Source organism: Phoxinus phoxinus, assembly GCF_949152265.1.
Source record: "Phoxinus phoxinus genome assembly, chromosome: 10".
Lineage (NCBI taxonomy): Eukaryota > Metazoa > Chordata > Actinopteri > Cypriniformes > Leuciscidae > Phoxinus > Phoxinus phoxinus.
In genome coordinates this window covers 27,880,856-27,906,118 of record NC_136885.1, presented here as the reverse complement: position 1 = coordinate 27,906,118, position 25,263 = coordinate 27,880,856, and the positions used below count along the sequence as shown (strand labels likewise).

The window sequence follows — 25,263 nt, the reverse complement described above, 5'->3', positions numbered from 1 at the left end:
GATGAAAGCAGTAATTTTGTGCTTGAACAGCTGATATCAGTTCTGCTTGTAATGTGAAACTATTTGTTAATAAAACAGACACATTTTTAATGAAAAACACACCCCAGTTTGAGAACCAATGGTGGAAGTTTATTTCTTGCGTGACCTTTCCCTTAAAGAACTATTTTGCATAAATGTTTCTTTTGTTCTCTTCTTTTTAGGAGTCATACACCTACAAAGATCCAATCACGGAGTTTGTGGAGTGTCTGTATGTGAACTTTGACTTTGATAGTGCTCAGAAGAAGCTGCGAGAGTGTGAGGCGGTAAGTTCCAGCTGTCTTTTCCTGTTACCTTTTTATTAGCTTGTTTCTTTGCGTGCCCTTAAAAGCATGGCACACCCTCCTCTTTATAGGGACTTCGCAGATTGATTGTATCTTCTGTCATGTTCCTGTTTTTTTCAAAAGCATAAGATTCATAACGTTTCATAACAGGTTCCATTAGTGAATGCGTTTGAAGAGACTATCCTTCTTCTAAGATGTTGAGCTCATCCTTCACATTTTGTCTGGCCACAAGCCTTTAACTTTGTAATTTACGCAGATGATGTCTCAATTTCCCTAATGATGAGTTGTGATGACATCACACTGAGTCTCCGACCTCTGATTTGTCAGAAGTGTCCTCTGAACTTTACCATAACTGTTGATGGTCATTAGCGATGCTGTATGTCCCTTTTCTGCAGTCACAAACAGCCTACCCTTCTGTTTCGGGCCCTGAAAGGGGTCTTAAAGCTCAGGCGGTCTCTGCATGCCGCGGTGTCATGGGCAGCTGTGGCAGTGGGCCCCTGAAAGAGCCTCTGACTCACCATTTGTCATGTTTTTATGATAGCCGGTAATTGTCAGATCAGTGGGATGGTTAACAAGAAGTGCTTTTGGTGTGCAGAGGCGGACACGCGCACTGGAAAGAGCTTTCTGCGGTACAGACAAGCCAGTGATCTGTATTTTTGTTCCCGTTTATAAACGGCCTTCCATAATGGTCACTTCATCAGTTTTCACCCTTGCCCTGCTGTGTCATTCTTTCTGTTTTTACAGTTAAACTACTGACTCCCAGTGCCAACACCGCACCGAACAAAACAAAAACACAACGGAATAGAGTAAAAAGCTGTTTCAAAGGAATAACTCACCTCAGAAATCAAAATCAATCTTTTCCATGCAGTTTTTATTGAAAAGAGACTGAAGCTTTTAAGCTTTAAAAAAAAGCCAAGGCACCATAAAAGTGGTCCATACAACGTGAAGTTTTTTTCCAAGACTGTTGAAGTCATACGGTAGTTTCATGTGAGGACCAAAATTTGTTTTGTGTCTATTCACTCGTAATCTTCTCCTGGAGTGAGCTGTTGGAGTGAGTGATTTCTAAATCAACAATCAGATCTACGTAAAGAAAAAATGGCCAGGTTTGTAACAAAGTGAAGGTGCATAAATGATGACAATTTTCATTTAAATTTTCAAGATTTTAGAGCTGCTGGTACAAAACGCTGAACACAGAATTACTCATGTCTTGGCTTTATTAAGAGATTTTTCTTTTTCTTTTCTTTTTTCTGTGAATTGGTATTATCAATAACATAGTGTAGGGAATAGTGCAAATGACTTTTGCTACCATGCGATTACAGACATTGTTGGCACAGCACAGAGATTTGTTCGCCATCCTGACCCTGGAAAACATTACATTTCAACCTAAATTCATTTGGTAAGCTTTCCCACAAACGTGCCAAATCTTAAATGGCAAAAAGTATTATAAGAAAGTCTTAGTGTGATAAAAGCCAGAAATGGCCTTCAGGCGCATTCTTGGTTGCAGTAAACACATTACATTACAAAGATTCATCCCAAGCGTAATTAGCTTGAGTGCCTTTAGCCTAGTGTGCACTTATGTCGAAGCTCATTCCCATTCTCTAAATTATTATGAATTCAAAGATCAGTCGCACTGTCCGTATTCTACCATTGCCCAAAATAAAACAATTCAGTTTTGTTTATTAACAAGCACCTTGTATGTTAAATAGCAGGCTTTTTATAGGAGAATGAAATAACCCAACTTAACATAAAATGGGAACCTTCCTAAAACGCTGACATGATTTATAAACATTTACTCTTGTGCGAGTGCCCATTTGATCAAGCCAGCTGTTTTTCATTCTAGACGTTTATCGTTAGAAGAAAACGAGTGCCTAAATCACCAGAGGTCTTTTGGGGGGGGGGGTCTCTGCTGGTCTAAATGATCGAGTCATTTGGGAGATCTCTTTTACAACTTTGCATGCTTGCAGTCCAGGGTTTGTAAGGCTAGCAATAATTAGCACACCTGCATCTGTGAGATCTCGTGAGAGCCCCCCGGCTACTGGACCACCAGAACCAGAGTTCAGCTCAGACACTGCATAAACGGCCACTAATTAGTCCTGACCCTGATTATGAAAGCCTAAGGCATTATCGAGATCACAAGCTGCAAAAAAAAAAAAAAAATGTTAAACTATGTGGCATGTGAGCATAACTGGCTAGGCTCAGATGTATGTCAGCTATAAATGCTTACAAAATCACAGTCTGATTGAGTGGTGACTTACAAAATCAGAGTTGCCCTTCTAAAACAGCCCAAGGCTTTTCCTGTTTCCTGCCGAAGCCTTGCGAGTCATCAAACTGTTTGCTCTTAGCCGCCTTTACTCGTACAAAAACAAACATCCCCTCCCCTTCAGACAAGTTCATTACAGTAACTATTTATTTAAGTGATTGTAAAAGAAAAAAACAAAACAAGGTGTATGACCCAAATGAGCAACTTACTTTTAAGTGGGTAAAAAGGATATTAACACTTTTCTCTAATAGGGCTCAATTTATTTATTTATTTTATTAATACAAAAAAAATATTATTGAAAGGGGAGATGCTTGATGTCCAAAAAAAAATAAAAAAAATAAAATATATTGTGTTGCTATATTTATATTATATATATATTACTTGTTTTTTTAAATGGTGAAAAGTTAGCAGCAGTCAACAGACATATGCGCATATATTTGTCTGTTGACTGCTGCTAACTTTTCACCATTAAAAAAAAAAAAAAGTATTCTTTGATGCAAAGCTGAATTTTCAGCATCATTACTCCATTCTTCAGTGTCACGTTATCCTTTAGAAATTATTTTGTGCTCAAGAGATTTATTTAAAAAATATATCACTGACCTCATATTTGATGTTTAAAATAAGCTAATATAACCCAAATACAGTGCTGTTGTTTACAAGCAATTCCTTAGCATATCATCGGCACCCATGGCTCCAGAGGTTCTGCAGGCCTGCGATTCAGTCCAACTGGACACGGTCCTGGATCTGTAGAGACTGACCGCATAAGTGTTCTGGGATTTTCTTCAAGCTGTGGATCATCACATTGCTTACTTTGCATCGTGATTACCTTATCATGCTTATCCAGTCAGCTTTTGTAATTTTTCCTTCTTCAGTTGATCCATCTCAGCGGAGAGGGGCCATTTGCACAATGGTTTGGGTTCATAATGTCTATGCTATGCATAAAACATAGACACAACCTTATATAGCCATGTTTTGAATCTTTTGGAAGACTGGAAAAAAAAAACCTAAAGCTGCATTTTTAGATTCCAGTAAGTTAAGCATAAATTGACATTTTTTTGTTCTGCTACAAAGTTGTTGTAGCCGCCTTCTCTCCCCCTCTTACAAAAAAAACCCCTCAACAGTAATTATAGCACTTAAGCGAACCGTTATCAGCTTAAGATAAGACAATGTCAATGATGAAATGTGTGTTGGCTGATAGGGCCATGGCCATGTAGTTGGGATTGCTTTAAGCAGAACAACGGAGATAGTAGCTCTCAAGCCCAAGCAAACAAAGCGGGGGCTGTGAGCGCAGACGAAGACGCGGGACGGGGGACTGCATGTGACCCGTGCAGAGACAGCAGGGGCTCGCACATGTCTTCAGCTGAGTGGAATGCACCGCACTATTTGCGTTTTGACAGCAAGGTAAAGCACACCAGGTCTCTTTAGGATGTGGAGGTTAGTATGCGGTGATCAGAGTTCAGCTGAGATTGATAGTAGACTGTAGTTGAGATGTTTGAAAGCAGTGGCACTGTAAATTGGTTCCACCACGCAGCCCGATGGACCCTGCGGCAATGGGCAAGACAAACGGCGATAAGTCACAGCCATTGCGGTGGATTCAGTGGCTGGCTCTGTTCCTGCTCCGTTTCATGTGGGGACTGTGGAATTCCAAGATCTGTGGTTAGTTTAGAGTGCTGAGAATGACCCCAGATTTTCCTTTTTTTGTGCTTCCAGATAATGGTTTTCTCCTGAGGATAGCATTAAACACTGATGTATACGTGTTAACAATAGGCTTCCATTGCTTTAGCTTGCAGCTACAAATTCATTTCCATAATTTGTCATAATGCTTGCTTTTGGCCTTTTTCCCATACCGTTACTCCCCAACCAGGTGCTATTACAGAGACCTCGGATGAAGTGGAACTGTTTTTATTTCAGTTCTGAGTTTATATAAACTTCCTGTTCTGCTCATTGTCCTGTTTAGCCACAGAGTTTTCTGTGTTCCAGCAAACTTTTGGACCAAACTCTACTCCTAAAACATTAAAACAGTGATTTTTTTCTTCTTCTCCCAGTTTGTTTTGACATCGAACTGTAGACAGGCGCTTACATTAACATTTTGTATGTATGTATATATATATTTTTGTCTCAATATAACTTAAAACATGCAGAGATTAATTTTTTTTTAAATACAAATTTTTTATTCAATGATGTGTTAAAATTGATAAAAATTTACAAAAGTCATTTACATTTAAAAACATTAAATTACATGCTGTTCTGTTTTAACTTTATAGTCATTAAAGAATACTGAAAATAATACTGAATGCATCACAGTTAAACAGTGCAACTGTTTTCAAACATTGATTTGGGGCTCAATTTTTTGTATTATCATTTTTTAATTAGAAATCTTTTATGAAGGATCTTGTTACACTGAAGACTGGAGAAATGGCTGCTGAAAATGTTTTGAAAAAAATTAATGAAGCCTTGGAAAATAGATGAAATTTTGAAGAAAAAAATCTCGCCGACCCCAGCCTACACTTTTGAACTATAGTGTATGAAAATTAAAAGCCTTTGTTTCAGGGGTTCATGCAAAGGAATCATCATATTTGAGCGTCTGTGGTATCAAACAGTTTGAAAATCCCTGGTTTTAGTATGATCAGTGTAAGATTGTGTACATGAAAATTCATTCAGTGTCTAATGTAAGCATTTCAATCTTTTGAAGGTGCTGGTGAATGATTTTTTTCTTGTGGCGTGCCTTGAGGACTTCATCGAAAATGCTCGTTTGTTCATCTTCGAGACCTTCTGCCGAATTCACCAGTGCATCAGTATAAAGTAAGTACTTCTGATTTTCAATGTAGTACAAAATAACTGCTGGATCATGTAACAAATTTTGAAATACCATTTTAAAGTGGACAAATTGATGGATAAATTGTTGTCAGGAATGATAAAAAAAGGTAGCAGGTCTGAAAATGTGTCCACAATGTGGGAACGCTTCCTGTTTCCTCTTCCATTCCCACTCCACTCTCTGATAAGTTTTTATTACCCAGTGTGCTAGAGGAAGCATGTCCAGAGATCGGCTGCCAGCACCTCAATCTCACACATGGAGACACGCATTCAGAACCAGACATCCCAGGCACATCCACCCATCTGTTTTGAAGCATGTCTAAAGGGTCTACATATTGGCCCTCGGGAGGATCTTAATGGGTGCGCCCCGTCTGTGGATAATACAGCAGATTTTTCTCTTCTAAGCGCCACTTACTCCGTTATTGTCTGTTGCGTCTTGTCACGTCGTCGTAAAGAAAATGGCGTTTGGATTTTTTGTCCGCGCTAATTCACTTAGAGCGCAACCGAAAAGGAATATTGCCTTAATTAAACCGATTAAAGAGAATAGTTAAGATAAATTTACAGTGATTTATGTTGCTCATTGATCCACACAGTTCAATTACCACTGACACGATGCATCTTCTGAACTCCTCATAGACTCTCCGGTCTGTGCTCGGCTGAATACGGCAGGTGTTTTATTACCACTTTACTCTGGTTGCACTTTTTTATTGCCTCTTTTACGGTATTTATAAGGCATTGTAGGCTTCCAGAGAAGACATGCAATGGTTTCAGTCCCCAACATTTTCCATTGGTGGAAAAGAAGTGGTCTGCATGGAAAGAGAGGTTTGGGCGGGTGTCACTGGTTTCCCTGTGTCTGGTTCCTATTAGCCTTCCAGTGACGGAGTGCAGAGCGGAGAGGCCGCGTTGCCCTCCTGCCTGTTTAATGAGCTTTCATAACTAGTAGTCTTTGAGCATCTGTCCTGCATTCTTTTTCCCGCCACCGCCTCTGCGTCAAGCAGAAAGCACTTGACGGCAAACTGGAGATCTGCTAACAGGTTGCATCTACCTCTGGGGATTTATGACATCCTGTAAATCCCGAAAGGGCCATGTCCGTGAATGCGCACACTCACCCGACACAATATCATATACCATGTTTGATGAAAGGAGGGTTTTTTTTTCCCCAGCAGTGCACGTGCAAACATAGACAGACATTTGGAATCTGTTATTTCTCTTCTAAACGCACACCCGGCGATCAAAAAGGTTCTCGCACTATTTCCATGCTTCATTGTACAGCCTAATTGCTCGCTCACATTTTCTGAGCTGTATTAAACCGAGAAGGGCTGGAGTCAAGGTTGAAACATGGAATGTGATCAGGCTCTGTCCAAATCTCCAGTTGCAGATAGTCTGGAATTGATTTGGGGTCTTGGCTCTTTTTTGGCAGTCTCGTTGCAATTGAATCCATTTTCTTGTCAAAGGCGACAAAGGTAATGCTGAACTAGGAAACTGAATTGTGATTGCTGTTTATCTGTTCAGGTTAGTAGCTCAAAGGAGTCGCCTGAAAGACAGTGTTATGTCTGTTTAGAGGGTATATAGAGGATTGGAAAACATCCATTTTTGGTTTACTAGTGCATGTCATTGGTACATTACGCAGAAGGCCTCTGCAGCTAATTGTGGGCTCAAATGAAACGCATGCAAGTTTTGTAGCAGTTTTGTTATGTTTACAGTTGTTGGCCTTGAGCGGGTAGGCAGAATATTCTTTTTTTCCTGTGTTTTTACCCTCAGTCTACACCAAAAAAAAAAAGGCCACAACTACAAATGGCTTTATATATGAAAATGTCTGAGAAGGCTCTATTTGAAATCTGATTTTATGACTTGCACTTATGAAGGCATTTGTATTAGTCGCTTGCCCTCAAAAGTCTTAAATTCCCAATTTTGCATTTATTGGCCTTTATTTGAGTAGAGCGTTTGTGCATTTGATGAAAATTTTAGTTTTTAGTTGGATGTCTACAATCTTGTCATCTGTAAAACAATGTGATATCTTACAGTCCACAGTAATACATTTGGCAGTTGATTTGTGGGGCCAAGCACATAGGAGTATTCGATCTGCATGGTTTTATTTTTGGTTAAAAAAAATTGTAACTCCCTTTTCACCGGGTTGGAATTGTTAATTTTTTACTCTTTTTTTTTTAAATGAACAATTAGAAAGAGGGGAGGTCGTTTTAGTGGGAAGAGGGGAATCAATTTCCTCCAAGATATGAAGCAGGGGTCACTTCCAATAACGTGAATCTCTTTGCGCCTTAATATGGACATATTTAACAATGCGTTTGTTTTAAGTACACTGTTAAAAACGTCTGTAGAGCAGTCTACGGATCCTGGAGTGAGACCGGTTGCCTCAGTCCCACCGGCCAGGAATCGGAATTGGATAAATCAACTGCGAGGAGCCGGTACATGTAAGGGGGTTGAAGTGAAAACGATCCTTACCCTTCACCCCCTAACCCCAGAGGACCAGGTTTATTCCTGTGTAAAATGAGACTGCAGCGAGGGGAGTCAAGCAACTTGGCTTAAAACGCCATGTCAGGCACTTAATGCTTGAGTGGTTCATTCACCCGACCTTTCTTTTCCATAATTACTTCTTTCAGCGTTTGTATATTTTTGGTTTCAGTTCAGACTTTCATTCATATTAGTGGCAAGCATGTGCAAGTACGATTTTTTTTTTTCCTCCTTGTTTTAAAGTCAAACTTATGGGTAAAATTAGATTAGTGTGTGTGTGTGTGGGCCATTTCATTGCACCAAGGCAGTGGTTGACCTTGGTCTCTGGTTTAGCTTGTCCAGAGGGTCAGCTCCCCTAAGAGGAAACTCGATCTTATTTGTTTTTTGAGTTGATCTTTGACATTGGCTTGACTGACATGTGTCACCACTTAATCAAATCGGTGAAATAATATTCATTGTCTCTTGCATCACTAGAGTAAACCAGCATTGAGTTTGTCTCAGCTTTTTGTCTATCATGCAATTCTCTTCTAAAACCAGTGTCTTTGGCATTTCCATTTATTTTTCTGTAAAAGCTCAAAATCTGTCTGCTTCATTTCAGACATGGTCTAGACCTCTAGGTCTGTGGGCCTGTAATGGATGTTCAGCTATCTAAACTTCCCAGTGTCTTAATTGGTTTCCTGTTCCTTTTCGGCTGTAATTGTTCATCAGTGCGCCGCATGCTTCGCGGAGTGCTTTGGGGCTGCCGAAGAGCTTGGATTTCATGTCCCTGCTTTAACCCCTGGAGTCGACAGGCATTACTTTTTCCCGGACCGAGTGTCACTGCTTGATGTTGGACATGTGTTAACCATCACCAGCTTGGAACTCGTGATGTGACAACCGGCACATTCGTTGGCGGTTAGCTCTTAAATAATGAGCTTTATGACCAATCTAGCCTGTCACGCATCATTTTCTGAGGGTTTCACTGGGAGCGAAATGATATAAGCTGTCATCTCTGCCTGTCTCCAGACCCATGCTGTTGCCACGGTGGGTGATTGAGTTAACCTTTCACTGCGAAAGCATTGGAAACCTGGTGTGTTGGCTTTACTTGCAGAACAGAATGGGACAAGGCGGCTCTTTCTGACTAGCACGGAATGAGCTTAGTCGAAAAGAAAGCCAGCTGCGGTATTGTAGGATTTTGGATCAAAGAACACTTGAGCCCCTGCTGCCACCTTCCTCCCTCAATGACACATTCGTGGAGGAGACACCTGGCTTTATTTATGAACCATTTTTGCAAAATGCCATAGGATGGTCAGTAGCCATGCAAGTCCAAGCGGTGTCATTTTATTCTTGTCTGCAAAGTTTGTTTCATCGTTACCTTGACCTCATATCCACGAAAGCGCAATGATGTAATTGTACTCCATATTTATGGGTTTCTTCGTACGATTAGAATCACAGATAATGCAAAGCATTTGTCACTCTTGAACAGACGTCTAAAGGCTGAGGTATGACAGTAAACCCATTATCATCCAGCACTTTGGATCAGCACTTTAAACCTGCATGCACACACACTCCGCAAGCTTGTTATATACCTCACAATTTTCACGTAATACCATCAGTGTATATAATGTTCTCCCTTTACCTAAGTTTGTCCTAATGGACTGTGTTTGCCTCGCAGTATGCTGGCCGATAAGCTGAATATGACTCCCGAGGAGGCAGAAAGATGGATCGTCAACCTCATTCGCAATGCCAGGCTGGATGCCAAAATCGACTCCAAACTGGTGAGAGTCTCTCATATTTTATTTCACTCTTGTTTCTCTGCCGCCCTCCTCAAATAGCGAACGATTGATAGATGCTGCGTTAGTGTCCTTTAATTAGTCCGAAAATCAAATTCTGCCTCTTTTGTGCGGGGATTATGTTCTGTTTTAATACATAAAGGAGAGGCAATCAATTACGTCAGTAATTCTGCCCAGTGCCCGCGGGTAAGAGGACTGTCATTACAGTCCTGAAGGAGGGTCAATCTCAATATAGTGACAAACATGTAGCTTTACTATTTAGTCATGACAAAGTTTAATATTCTATAAACTATTATTATTCTAGAAAACTATATATATATATATATATATATATATATATATATTTAAAAAATCTTTTTTTTTCTTTACTCGTTTAGTTTTTTATACACTTGTTAGACCCTGCACTAATGCCTAATCCGGACAAACAAAATAAGTAATGATTATAAAATATAATAAGTACTAATATAAATAATTTTAAATAATCACATGGTGATATTCTCCCACGACCTAATACTAATTTTATTAAAAAAGTTTTTCTCTAAAGTTTTAGGTTACTAAGATTTGTTTTATGTTATGAAAGTAATCAGTAATATTTTGAAATTTATTTATCCAGCTTTTAATATGATATTCTAATAATGATCTAGCTTACTGCAATGTGCAACAAGTAGAGTAACGTTATAATATAACCTTCAACACACTCAAATGTATATACCGGTAGTAGATTGTTTTGAGCAATTAAAACAGCGCTGTTACCCCACAATTTTAATTGGTTAAAAAAGTGACCTGAATGAGTAGTAATTCAGCTATTTCATTAGAATGAAATAAAATAGATTTTAAGATAGATTTTAAGTTATCAAACATAACTGTAACAAAGTTCAGGGAAGAACCATCGAACTGGCAAACGTTTAACATAACTTTAATCGTTAAATAAATATAAAGAACAAAGCGAAAGGACTGTCAGCGGACGACTGCGGCATATAAGCATAATAAAAGCTCCAGAGCTCCTCCATGGGGCTTGAGACCGGTGTGTCGCTCAGGTGTCTCTTGTTAGAATTCGCTCGTTCAGCTCCCACGGTTCTCGGCCCCGTCCTGCTTTAAACCACAGTAACGTTAATAAAACTGTAATACGTTCGCTCATCCATGAACATGATTTCTGCCTGAGTCCTGTAAGATTGCTTTCCATCAACTTCCATGATTCCACACTCATTCGCGTCATCAAGCTACGCCTTTGTTATTGTTTTGAATAAGCGACCTCTTGTGGTAAACCTTGCATACTGTGCTTTTAATTTTTAGTAGCCATTACTCCAGTGACATGTCACATGATCTTTCAAAATAATTCTAATACGCTGATTTGGTGCTTGAAACCATTTTTTTCTTATTATCATCAATTGTACTGCTTAATATTTTGTGCAAATCGATGTTTTTTTTTCAGGTTTATTTGATAAATAGAAAGTTCAAAAAGCAGCATTTAAAATAGAAATAGTTTGTAATGCTGTGTCTTTACTGTAATTTTTTGATTAATTTAATTAGTTAATGTTAATAAATTAGTTGAGCAGTAATATATACAATGTAATGTTTGTGTGAAATACTTTTGTTGTCAAATGATCTAGGAACTTAACAAGTCATAACACAACAAGTAACGAGACTTCTGATCTCACAAATCACATGGCATTCTACTGGAATGACCTAGAATTAGCTCCTGTGTGTTTTGAGCTGACTGTGAGGAGGTTGTGAATACAGGTCTGTGTGTCTGTGGGAACAGAAAAGGGTTGGTGTTCCCTGAGTTTAGCTCTGACACTCTTTTCCTCTCCTCTTTCCTTTGGCAGGGACACGTGGTGATGGGCAACAACGCGATATCGCCATATCAGCAGGTGATCGAGAAAACCAAGAGCCTTTCATTCCGCAGCCAAATGCTGGCCATGAACATCGAGAAGAAGCAGGCCAACGCGAACAGGACTGAGGTCAGCATCTCTCCATCTCTTTTATCTGATCTTTTTTTGTCTTGAGCCCTGTAGTTTACACACACAAATGATCTATCCAGAAGAATGCCGAGCGGCAATCAGACCAGAACTGTCTTTACACAGTGTAAACCAGTAAGAGCAGGTTTAACACAGCGAGCGCTTTCATCATGCCGTTTTTCTTCAAAGGCCTAATGACAAGGTAGCACGGCTCAGCCATAAAGAAGGTCTGAGTCGCATGACTCAGCGCTGCAGAGTAAATAACGCTTGCACACAATCACACACACGCTCCATGGAGTTCCCTGCGTTTAGGAGTCACCACAGATGTTTTGCTTGGGGTCCAGTCGGTCTCCGTTTGATCTCGTATGTGTGCACTGATTGGCCCACGACAAACGTGCCCTCTCTTTTGTGTGAAATGGATCGTTTCCAAAATAACGGCCTTTAAATGTCTCGGTCCCTCAAACCACGTCATTTCAGTGACTCACTCGCACAAACACCACAATGGCAAAGGTCATAACACACAGTCCAGTATTTTGATGTGTTTGGCCAGACGCAATTTAATTTAACATTTTCTCTTTCCCAACGGAAAAGGTGCGAACGTGAACTTGAACTGCTTGTACTTACGAAGCGACTGCGGTTTTGTAGTAGATAGTCTCAGTTGCATGTTCAGTCATTTATAATGAACTCACCTTCATTTGTGTTGGGTAATGACATCTTTTGGCTCTCTCTTCCTCTCTATTCAGACTCCAAACTGGGCGGGTCAGGATTCTGGCTTCTGAGTGGATCTTTGCAGACCGTACGCTCCCATCTAACCTTCCAGCATTCCCATATTGCGGCTGAACATCCTGTTCTCCCTCTCGTGTCCCTCAAAGGAGCGAGACCGAGGCCTTATTTTTGCACTTGGGTTCAATGCATCTGGTATTAAATAATAAAAAAAACGTACAAAACCATCTTCACCTCATGCTTGCATTTTATTCCTGGACATTACGAATGGTGGTTGAGGGTTAAGTGGTTGTGATCTTTTGTGTAATAGATGAAGTTTTAATGTGCTCTGAGTCACTGAGTGGGATGGGGGGTTTTGTGCCGTTGCACATGCATGCGCCGTAATGATGAATGAGTGTTTAGTCTGCTGCGTTTACGGCGCTGTTATGCGAAGAGGGCACGGAAAGGTGATCATCCCGAACTCTCGTTGTCATTTTCACTGCCGCTCGTCCTATTTGTTCGCAGACGGGCACGTCAGATGCGCTAGACAATCAACGTAATGCCTCTCCACCTTTCCCATCTCATCACATCTTCCGCGCATGACACCTACAGTCTAACGCTCTATACGTTTTCTATTTCTATCCCTGCCGTTCGCAGACGCTGCAGGCTGGGATTCGAAGCGTGTCTTAATGTCTGCTTTGGCCTCTCTATCAGCTGACATGTTTATGGGCCCTGTCTCTCTGGACGAGTGAAGAGGGGGCTTATAGCTGCCACAGCGCTCGGGCTCCCAGCCAGACATCTAAAACAACTGACGTCACCTTTACTTTCCCAGCGAGCAGGCGGGGAGGAAGGGGGGGTGGGCTAAAGTGATTGGTTTACCGGTCCTGTGCCATGACACATTACGAAAATAAAACCCTCCTAGCCCTTAATTATCACATTCACCTTAGGAGTGCTGTCTCAGATGTTGTTTTAGTAAGACATCCAGACCAACAGCAGACGTGCGGCTGAGAAGGTTGTCCACCACAACGTCTGTCACTTCACTTAAAATAAATAAACAAACACCCAAACGAAAAGGTCAACGTAGGTTTTGGTTAAAAGGGCTACATAATCTTTCCCTTTTTCACATTGTTCATTCCTTTTCCCCTACGTGAAAAGGTTAAGGCATTTGTTCAAACACAGGCCACATAATTAAAATATACAACGCATGTTCCCTAATAAATTTTTGTCGGGGTAATTCCTTGAGTCTTGTTTTCCAACTTGCAAATGCATTTTTTTAGGTAATGCCTATATTTAGAGTTGCTTTTCTGTAATATGAGCGATTATTGCCGTGTCTGTCCTAATGCAGAAGCTTTAAATTGTCAGGTAATCACTTGTTTTGAATTTAGGTTTTACGTATAGGATGCACTCAAATGTCTATCCACTAAAAGAGTATAGTAAACCGAGATGGAAAGTCTTCAGGTACTCAGGAGGAAAGCAACCTGATACAACTCTAGTTATGAAGACAGGTGAATAAATGCATATCTTCAATAAGATTTTTTAAAATGAGAAATGAAACTCTATTGTGTTGTATTGATGGAGACAAATAGCTGTCATATAATTAACATTGACTTTAGGAGAATTTCACTTTGATCTGAACATCAAAGCGCTCTTGAGGAGAGAGTGTCATCACTTAGAAATGACAAATGTGTGTGTTTTTTTTTTCTTTTTTTCTGAGGAGGAGGGTAACATATTCTGTGCGGATTGTTTTTAAGGACGGTTGGACTTTTCTGTGCTGTATACAAAGTGCTGCTTTGCAGAACACCTGTTTGTTATACATAAGTCTATTGGTACCTGAATCAGGTGCTGCACACCTTTACCTAACGTGGAAGAGTTCTAGCTAATCTGAGCCAAACTGATAGAAGGGGGGAATGCATTTTAAGATGAAGTCAAAGAACATGGGGAAAAAAAGATATAAAAATAAAAGATTAAGTGCCACACCTAGTGGTCAAGCTGGGTAAAACATTTCTTGCATTTCAAAGCAATTAATGTCCATTTTTGGCTAAGAAGCTTCTCAAGGAAAATTGCCTCAGCAAGCACTCATTCTTTTTGTATTTTAAATGGTTTAAAAACTTGTTTAAACTCATTTTAATATCTTAAATTAAAGCTGTTATAATCAACCTTAATACAATATTAAGTCGTGTTAATGGTAATGTATAAACATAAAATTGTAGCCTTTAAATTTTAAGTGTTTACAGTTTCCAAACATCAAACTGAGACATTTACATCATTACAACAGGGATAATGTGAGTACAAATATTTTTCCTTCTCATAATGTATTATTTTTTTAATTTTCTGATTTCATCCTGGCTAAAAAAAAAAAAGTTAACCATCTTAAATAGGTTTGCTGGTCTTAGCAGGTTTAAACTGGTAAAACTAAAGTTCAGCTGGTTTATTGGGTCGCCAAGCTGGTCTTATCACCTGAAAATTGCTCACAGAGACCAGTAAAGACCAGCAAAGCCAGCGCAGGCTGTTTTAATTTTTGTTTGTTTTGCCAACAGGATGGAACAATAAAATGAAGATTGCAGGTCAGGTACTGTATGCAGTATTATAAGTTGTATTGTATGTGATGTTACTTTTTTTGTGTATTTAGTCAGAAAAAATATGATTCGAGAAAAAATAATGAATGCACTACTAAATGCACTACTTTTAATTCAAGCCAATGCACTAGGACCCTGGGGAAGCTCATATGTGTTGTATAGATACAGTAGGAGAAATTCCATTTGTCATCTTCTAAAACTTAAACAAGGAGGGGGAGAACAGCCCTCTCTCTGGCCGAGGGGCTTCTGAAAGTGCTCCGAAAAACCCCACAAGATCTTGGGAGTCTCCACGTGACAGCAGCGCCTATATAGCATCAGCACCAGTAGAGTGATACTCCATCACCAGCCGAGCACTGCAGCATATACCACAGTTACACACATCCTCATGCACCTCAAGGGTTTATTCTAGAGCTTTTGCAGACTATTGCATCCATGTGTTTTCTCACTCTGTCTAGGGGACGAAAGGACTAAACTTTTCCTGCGAGAGGGATGCTGGATGTTCCAAGTCCACTTTGGCAGTCGGAAGGAACTTGATGTATAGGCAAAGTTTCTCTTTTTTTGGACTGGACTCGCGCAGGTATATTTCTTTCTCTCTGTGCATCTACTTTTGAGGGCACCCATCTCGTCTCGTGCGCTTTTGGAGATTCGCTAATTCCTTCAGTTATTTTGAATGAAATAGTTCACTCGCAAACACATTGATCCATCAATGTGTATCTTTTAGTCAAAGAAGCTCACGGTAAAAGCTTTTTCTTTCTCCACAAACATTAACGAGACACTTTTTGTGTGTGTAAAAAGCACGTTTCGCTCTCTAAAATGACATTAACCGGTGGTGAGAAATGGTGTTTTCTCTATGTGTGACACAACCGAGTCCGGACTCCTCAACTCTCTGCTTCTCTGTGGGAAAATATACATATTGAAACCTCATATACGGACCTTGAAGGCTCGCGGCGAGTACCTTTGACGCTTTCTACCGTGAGTCGGGACAATCATACAGCCGCCCAGATGCAGTTTCGCCTGTTCTCATTTGCGCTGATCGTGTTGAACTGTGTGGACTACAGCCACTGTCAGACGCAGCAGTCTCACCGCTGGAGAAGAAACAAAAGAGGTGAGTGACCTGTGTGCGTGTGGATTTGATAGAAGCGTCAGCTTATTAATTCACAAATTAGTAATTTAGCTGACGCATAGACTTTAGCTTCTACATAGACTTTTGGTAAGCGCGTGACAGGGACAGAGTTCCACCTGGTGCTACGCTACTTCGTCACAAAAAAATACCATGGTAACCGTAGCACGCTTTCTGAATCTTTTTGTCAATTTAACTTTTTGATTGAAGCTGTGGAAAGTTGTCTTGTATTTTTACAATTGTAAAAAATAACTAGTTTTAACTATTTGGCGAAAATGTTTCGTTACCATGGTAATTTTTGTTAGAACGAGGGTCGCTGAGAGATGTTCATGGATAATTAAATTTCACGTTTGAACGTAGCTTATAACATTACGGTTAATACTAAGGTAGCAAATGGGCACCGCAACTTCTCGTAGTTTTAGTCACACGTATGTTGGCAAAACGTTAAAAATAAGACACTTTAATTTTTTTTTATTAACATAGTTTGAGTAAATAACCTGTTACTTGTCCATATAGGCTACCCTATTTGTTTTGTTGTATATTTTTGGCATGTTGAAGTGAATCCAAGAAAGCCGTTTTAGGAAGTTTAGCCTACTGTCTGAATTTTAAAAAGACAAGGGTTGTTGTAGCCTAACGTTACCTTCAAGATGAGAATTTAGGATTGGGGATTGTGTTTCAGCATCTGTTCCTGTCAGAGAAAGCTCTATACATTGTCGTGTCTCCATATTTGATGTATAAAGATGACGTTTTAAAGGTTAAAGATGACATTTTAGGCTGGTAGACAACATGACATGAACAATTGAGAGCCGGTTAAAAAAAAATCAATAGATAACGTTATAAGATGAAAAGTTTGACAGAGTGCGTTATACTTTCGTCTACAGATGTTTCGTCCAGTTCTACTAAACGTAAGTAGCTCTATATATCATTTCATTATAAATTCACACATTTATCATTTAATGTAAATGTTTTGCTTTAAAGTCTTTAAGATTCTAGAGACAGTTGGATGTGTTGTGTTAGTGACGCCATAAAATAATTGATGTCGGAACGCAAAAATTGCTTGCCATTTTTTAAAGTTTTTTTAAAAAGTCCAAGTCGACACCCTGAAAGCCTATGAATAATCCACACACTTTACTGAAGCCTTAATATATTTTTTAATGTCAAATCTCATTTTGATTGTGATAAGTTGGTGGTTTAGTTCACATTTCCACGTCATGTTTTGTAGAGCTGTGTTCTAGTATAAATAATCTCAAAGAATATGGGCAATTAATTCTCAAATTACTGACTGTAGAACAGACCCTCACAGTGCGGCGCTGTCTGGTGGCCATTTGATAAGTTGAGCTTTCCTTTCCCCTTTTCAAATGCACTGACCCCCCTCTTGCCCTAAGCCGCTTTTAATTGATCTCACAGACAGACATTGATTGAGCTTTGAACAACTGCTGCAAGTATAACAATCCACACTTAAGATCCACAGGGATTTAACCCATCAGTAAATATAAGGGGTTACCTTGCTTAGCCAATACATATGGACACGGGGGGGCTGCTGGAAGTCAAACATTTCAAACTTAACCGTCCCCCCCTAAGCCTTAAACTCTTGAACATCATTCATTCACTGCATGTGACAGGACAACCGCCTACATGTCTCCCAATTGAACTTGAGCCCAAATGAAGACACTTGCTGACACCATGGCTGATATGCGCTCTTAAATCCGCAGAGATGTAAATTGGGAGGCATTCATAGATTTAATCATATGCATGGCATGCCAGGGGAAACCTCTGCTCCGGCTGAGAGCCCCAACCACTGCCCATCTGCAAATAATCAGTCAGACACTGTAGGGAACTGGCACACACAAGTTTTCAGCCTCACTGTTTTTCTACAAGATTTGCGATTTCAGATACTACGTAATATCATTTTCTTAATAGGTTCAAACTTGTTGGCAGAGGCAGACTAGTTAAGCATTTTCAGGAGGATTGAACGATTTTGATGGGGAAAATGGTGGCAGAAGTGCATCTGGAGGTGAGCGGGATCCTTTGTACTGTATTTGTAAATGGTGACGCATCCGTAAAACATGCCTTAGTTTTGAGTTTGATCCTTCAAACTGATAGGTGTGTGTACTATGTGGCTTGTTTCGGTTTGAAATGCCATTAAGCTTTTAGATGTGCTTCATGCCTATACGTATTGAGGGCTGTATCACTATTCAAGTGAGTCTAAAACACTGAAGTGTTTTTCTTGCCCTCGGCACACTTGAGACAGCTTAATGTGCAGTCTTTTCTGGCGTGCTTGTGTGCACTACTACAATCCCACATCACCCCAGCGGCACGGTCAATCCTCTTGAACCTTGTTTTACAAGGCTTTGTCTTAACCACCCCACAAGTGTGTTTATTCGCAACAGATACTCCACTAAAGCTGAACAGACTGAAATCGAAGCTCAAATCATACTTTTTCTGTGTTTTTGTTCGTGATTGGTTTTGTGTCAGCTCTTTGGATTCACACAGCCTTCCTCAGATGAATACAACAAAGCCAACAGAAAGACACATTAAATTTGCACCTCTGTACCCCCCATTCAGTGCGTTACAGATGCCAGCGAGTTTGCAATGATATCATTGCTTGGCCCAGGGGTAATACTTTTCATTTTTATTCTTTGGCTAATGATGCCACCTGCTGACTACATAAAACTGTGGGCTCGCGTACCAGCGCAGACTAGAGAACATTCTCATACAAGACTTGCGGGTTTGACAGGCCAGGCTCAGGAGGGGTGTTAATACTTTTACCTCAGAGCTACTGCTCTCAATACGACAACTTTTGACTGTTTTTTTTATTTATATATACAAGAACATACAAATTTGAATTTAACCAATCTCTGTGCTCAAGCCATCTACTTGAAACTCTGCACTACGGGAGGTTAAGGAGCGGCTAGCTCTGATGAACGGCCCGATTAAGCTCACAGTAATGGAACTAATAGAAGTCTGTTTCCAGAGAACACAGTCGCGGTAATCCATGGGAAAGTGGAAGAGAGGAAAGGCTTAGCTCCATCCCTGAGCTCCTCAGCTTCACCCTGAAGGGATTAGGGGGAAAGCACCTGTATTTTAACACTATCGAACAGTTAGCTATATCTTAATCTGCTGGCAGCAAACGGCAATCTGTCCCATTATGCCTCAGAAGCTGTTTTGTATTGATAAATAGCCTATTTCATAAAAATGAAATGCAAGATGATCAGTTTACATGGTTCATAGTTTAGCAAATCCAAACCTATATGCGTTTCTTTCTTCTGTGACGCACAAAAGATGACATTTTGAACAATGCCTCAATGTTGCTGTTGTTGTTTTTTATTGCAGTGATAGTCAATGTTTGCATACAGGTTTGGGACAATGTGGGTGAGTAAAGATGCAAGAATTTTCTTTTGATGCAAGAGACATGGTGTGTGCAGCTCAATGCGTGTAATTAGAGAACACATGTAAGAAAAAATGGCCTGAGTGGTTAAACTGCGAGAGTGTAGGATGTAAAAGACTTCTTTGTTATTAAAATCTGTCCGGGACGACGTCTAAAATGAGTAAGGACAGAAAGAACTGTTTAGAGCTGCGCTTTCTACAAGTTTACGTAAGGTCCCAGGTTTATGGGTGTAAGTGTTAATGTTGGCTCCTGCTATGTTCGTGCCATTTAATGTCCTGATGAAGTGCGTGACAGGATGGGTGACTGCTCCAGAGCCTCTTTATTTAAAAAAAAAAAAAAAACATTTTGCCACTCTTCTTTTGGAAAATGTGACATTTCCTTTCATTCTAATCCATAATGGAAGTGATTTTTTTATGGAATTGATGTTCATTAAATTTAGTCAAGTACAGCCAACTCTCTCACCCAGCCATTTATTCCACTGGCCAGGAGTGACTTTTTTATTCCAGCAGGTTAGACCGTGTTGGGTGTGTTCGCTGTGTCCCTTTCCTGACGCACCATAGCTTGCCATCGATCTTTGGTGAATCTCTGAGAATTGAGTGTGCGTGAGAGTGAATATCATTAGATGAAGAGTTTGATCTGGAGGTACAGGAGAGACTGTAGGGAGGGATGGATGGCATAATTGAGGAGATCAGTTGGTTTAATGGGAGCACCATCACCTGAGACGGATTAAATCTTCTGGTGTTCTCTAAGCGAACAAATGTCCGATGAGATGTCCCCCTCTCTCTCTTTCTCTCTCACACCATTCCGCTATCCTGAAGGTGTGTTTTTGTCAGTATGTATTGTATTAACTGGATTTTTACATTAACTGCAGAATGTGGTGCTTATATAGATAGACATTGGGCTGATTGCATGGAAAGGTAGTAGCATGATATTTAGCCGACAATTTAAGTGTTAGACAATTTTTAAAAACCCTTAAAGGGATAGTTCACCCAAAAATGTAAATTCTGCCATCATTCACTCACCCTCAAGTTGTTCCAAACCTGTATGAATTTATTTATCCTACTGAACACAATAGAATATATTTTGAAGGATATTCGTAACCAAACATTTGATGGGCCACATTGACTTCCATAGTATGGGAAAAACAAAGTCAATGGGGCCCATCAACTGTTTGGGGCCCTAGCCTATCCCTTTAAATGTATTACTAAAAGACTGGGCCTACATCCACTTCACTATTAACTCAATTAACTCAGAATTTAAACAGTCCCAAACTTGCTGTCCAAACCAGGCATCCTTTGTGCGAACATTTTCCTCATCACCACTGCCTCATGTTCAAAGTGGAGCATTTGGTGAGAATTGAATGCATGCCGCTCAGAGAGGTTTTATAACACTTTCCACGCCTTTATTTGTCATGTCGCGGCAGAGAAATACCCATTGTGCATTCATAGTGTTTTATTTTATTTTATTTTTTGGTAATGCAACTAAGGGCATCCTCTCCACTGGCCTCAATCGTTGTCATCAGAAGATCCCATATGTTGGCAAAGTTAAATGCCTAACAGATGGTTTGCTCTCAGGCTACAATTTACCACACTGTAAAAGTTCATTTTCGGAAATGTGAAATAAAATAGACTTATTATATAAATCTTATTATAATAAGCTCCATATTTCCCGACGGTGATTGAAAACTGTTTTGCCACAGACAAAAAGTCCACTGTGCTTTTTTAAATTCCATGGATATATAGGCCTATATATATATATATATATATATATATATATATATATATATATATATATATATATATATATATATATATATATATATATATATATATATAATATTATTATTATTTTTATTTTTTATTTTTTAAACATGTTCACCTCTGTTATTTCCACAACAGCCAGACCCTAAAGTAATTTTACTTTAATGCATTTCTTATAGGCTAAGGCTGCTATATATGGTAAGCCAGAGTCTGATTATCTTGAGTTTGAGCTATAAAACTTTTGAAATTAGGACTTCCAAGAGGTGAACACAACACAAGTAGTTTTAACGTTAAACAAATTGTTTAAAATATTAACTTGAATCATACAATGACACAAATAAGTGATATTTGAAGATGATGATGTGCAAATGTAAATGAGGTGGACATTATGCATTGTCAAAAAAATTTCACCATCGGGAGCATGAGCTTGCAATTTTAAGATGGCATGTCAAGTTAAGCGTTCATTTTTAAAAGGTACATCTTGTGACCCCTGCTTTCTGTTTCACTTCATTCTCCTCTGTCTTTTTGATTTTGAAAGTAAGAATGTGTAATTTACATTTGCACATCTGCAAGTTACTCAAAAGCATTGCATTTTACATCAAGTTCTGGTTCTACTTGGTATCATCTGGTCATTTGATGAAGTGAGACAAACATTGTACATGTCACTGACATAGTTTTGCCTGTTCTTTGACAGATATTTGCTGTGTTCCAAATCCTAGTAAGATTCCCCAGTAGGCAACTTTTTAAAGCATCATGTGTCTTTTCCAAGAGAAAAGAAAAGAAAAAAAGCAATCTTAATTATGCTGTCATAAGATGCTCACTTTTTGCCCAATTTGTAAAGCAGCATTGCTTGTATCTTTTACATAGAAGCCATGTGTGTATATTATATTCACACAATTCAATAATATCCAATAATCCTAATGCTTATTGAAGTATCGTGTCATTCCTCTTGTGTTTCCTACTTTGAAACTGAGTCGAATGTCCCATAGCATTATTTGTATGATGAATTCCTTTGTAGAGCGTTCCAAATCACTTAAGATTTGCGGTTACATTTCAGTTAGGACTCAGCTCAAGAATGCAGGCAGCTGCCTATGTAGGTAGTAGACAGCGAGGAACTTCACCAGGTTTTGAAACGGAACTTAAATGTAAAACAAACCTGCTGGTCTTTTACATAATGCAGTTCCTTATGAATCACCCAGCCCTCGCATCTTGAACCAGCTATATGAGAAAGGATGGGAGAGCACAGACAGGGTAATGGGGTGTCAGTTGAGTGTGCAGGACATTATGAAGAATTTAATTGGTGGTTCAAAATGTCCTGGAAGGGTTGGAGAAAATCGAACTGCCTTGAGTAGGCTCTCTGTGTTCCCAGGCCTTGCCAGGTTCTATTCCGTACCACATTTGTTCTCCATGTGCGAGTATGTCCGTCCGTGTGCATTCAGGCTTTCTACCTAGTCTGAATCGATCTGCGAGGGCCTTGTTGTAACGTGAGCTCTAGAGGCTTCCTCCATAAAAAAAACACACACATAGCTACATGTGCAGGCGTGTGTGGCCTGTCTCTGGCTCTGATTGATATTTACATCCACGCCTACACAAATCGCTGGAACAACAACAAGGGGGAACGTTGGGCTGCCGTTTCCCCCTCCCCATCTCTCTAACACCCGACAGATGGACAGGCCTCCTCTGTTCCCCTGCGCTTGATAGGACCTCTAATTACGCATCCAGACCACATCAAACCAGCCATCCACACGCCTTGCTTTCAGTATAGTGCGGAAGTGATACGGTCAGGGGCAATAAAGCTACACCACTTGCTTGTAATTTGTTTGTGAATCGAGCTTGGGTCTCGTCCCCTTTGCCCTGTCATTGTGCCCGTCTCCATCGTGAGTCTAGGTCGAGGATGTCTGGACCTTCTAAGATCTTGAAAGGGAGGCCGAGACACCCTGCCTGCTGCCCGCCTGCCTGTGGAACCCAGAAGTCCTGGTGTGGTTTTAATCAAGGCCAGGCATGGTAGTCATTATAGTGCCCTAGCGCTAAGCTCATTGTCTTTCGTTGTCTCTCTCCCTCCCTTTCTCTCTTTCTGTGAGGATTCAACATGCAACTCAGATGTGAAGGGGTCTTCAAGGGTCACTAGCCCTTGATGAGAAAGTGTCAGTGGTTTGTGTGCAGTAGCCAGTTCCTATCTGTAATCAGCGTATTTGTTTGGAGTCACGAGTCATCGCAAAACTCGCTTAATGCAAAAAGAAACTAAACAAAAAGGTCTTTAAAACATTCTGTTCTCTATTATATAATAAGCTGTGCAATGTGAAATTATCGTTGTAAGCTATTATTAAAATGATTCTGTGTCAATATTATAAATTTGGTATGGCTAGGAGTATAAAAATTCACTTCATTACTACAATGCCGTTACTTACATGTTTTATAAGTTCTCTCTCACAGACAGTATAGGGACACAGTTAGCCTATATATATTGGGAAAATATTGAATTAGCTTACTCTACTATTCAGAACTTTTTATTGATCAAAGAATGCATATTTGAGATTATATTTTATTCCTTATCAGGACTAATCCCTTACTTCATAAGCAGGATCCTGATTTGTATTGGAGAGGTCTTGTATCACCCTTATTTGGCTTATTTTGATAGTCTTGAATACTTGGAGTTAAATATGTAAGGAGTTTGATATTGATTTGAGTTAAAATTGTTGTATTATGTTTTACAGTTTAGTAGGCATTATATTTTTGACTGCAGATTGACCAATCAGAATCAAGTATTCCAGTGATCTGCGTGATAACAGGAAGTTTCAGTGTAGTATTGCAGCAGCTATAGGGTGGTGCATGAATGATGTATTTTTGTAGTTTTTGTCAAGGGTGATGCTAACTTCCGGGTTAGCCTACACAAATACGTCCTCCCTCCACCACTCTATTGCCTGTTTTTGCGTTGTCTTTGCTGATGCTGGGTCACGTGCCTGCATGTAATGTAGTCCGGCATTGTGCCACCTCAATGGAACACAACTGAAGAAAAAAAGCCGTGCTTTGTATTCTTTTGCGCATAATTTGAAGAAATTCACAAGCTCAAGTTATGGTCTTTAATAAATCAGACTCGAGATCAGTTTCGAGATGCAGAGGACGACTTCAATTGTGGTGAGCTTATGTATTATGCGACTTCAATACATCTCCGTTTTTGTCCCTTTATTGTCCATTTGTCTTTAACTACCTACCCACTGGGCTCAGTGGTAGATAGATATTTAGAGGGGGTCAGGCCAGTGGCGGCGCAAATGATAAAGAAAAGGTTTAGGATGTGGGGAAAGAGAAAATATCCATGCACATTTCACAAATTCCTTCTTTTTTCACCCACTCAGTTATCCACTTGTATTACATCTTGGCTGACTTCAACAGTGTATTATTTTATTTGAACCAGAGCCAGACCTCAGAAGCACACCGTCTTCTCTTGTGTAAACAGCTGTCACGGAGAGGGACGGTGCGTTGAAGGTATCCGCAGGCAGGGGTCACATGTAGTTTTCATGTTCATGTGCTAATAATGGCTTTGGTGGTGGCACTCCAGTAATGGATAACACCAGTTTGTCACTGTAATTAACATGCACAAAGGTCTGGTGTCTTTGAAACAAAATACATTTTTGTTTTGACATTGTCTTTTGATGAAAATTTTCTTCAAATGCATTCAGTATGTCATATTCATTAATTTCAGTCAATTATAATCTGTTATAATTGACAAAATAAATCTGTTTTGTTGACAAAAATAGCATTTTATTAATTGACAATGTGCTGTAAGATGTAAAAGTTTATTTTTGAAAAATCAAAGACCTGTCGTTTATCAGCATAAACAATCTGTGTTTTAGAGATCTTTTAAGTTATTGCTTTATGCACACAAGTACTTGATAGATCACCAAGATATCCAAGTACGGATAGATCACCATTCTGTAATTAATACCTCATATCGTTCCAAACCCTTAACGTTCGTTCAGGACATTTCGTTCATCTTCGGAACACAAATGAAAATCTTTTTGATCTGAGGGTTTTCTTACCCTCCACTAACAGCTACACAACTGACACGTTGACACTTCAAAAAGTTCATAAAGAGATCGTAAAACTAATCCAAATAAATTGAATGG

General features: G+C 39.6%; 2 protein-coding genes and 1 long non-coding RNA gene across 7 annotated transcripts in view; all 3 read left to right on the top strand.

Moving 5' to 3' along the window:
* The window catches only part of eif3ea (eukaryotic translation initiation factor 3, subunit E, a), a 45,639-nt gene extending 33,096 nt beyond the window's left edge, over window positions 1-12,543 (top strand). For all 4 annotated transcript variants that reach the window (XM_079625309.1, XM_079625310.1, XM_079625308.1 and 1 more), the window contains exons 12-16: window positions 201-302; window positions 5,273-5,382; window positions 9,518-9,620; window positions 11,462-11,596; window positions 12,337-12,543. In XM_079625309.1, coding sequence (XP_079481435.1) covers window positions 201-302; window positions 5,273-5,382; window positions 9,518-9,620; window positions 11,462-11,596; window positions 12,337-12,372 — 486 coding nt within the window. In that variant the 3' untranslated portion in view covers window positions 12,373-12,543. The remainder of the gene's footprint in view (window positions 1-200; window positions 303-5,272; window positions 5,383-9,517; window positions 9,621-11,461; window positions 11,597-12,336) is intronic.
* The window catches only part of LOC307005310, a 338,262-nt gene that overhangs the window by 49,505 nt on the left and 263,494 nt on the right, over window positions 1-25,263 (top strand). The gene's annotated exons all lie outside the window — the stretch shown is intronic.
* Window positions 15,210-25,263, top strand: part of rspo2 (R-spondin 2) — a 58,133-nt gene continuing 48,079 nt past the window's right edge. Inside the window, exons 1-2 of one of the 2 annotated variants that reach the window (XM_079625332.1) lie at window positions 15,210-15,976; window positions 16,873-16,896. In XM_079625332.1, coding sequence (XP_079481458.1) covers window positions 15,874-15,976; window positions 16,873-16,896 — 127 coding nt within the window. In that variant the 5' untranslated portion in view covers window positions 15,210-15,873. The remainder of the gene's footprint in view (window positions 15,977-16,872; window positions 16,897-25,263) is intronic. The other variant, XM_079625333.1, reaches the window with a different exon arrangement.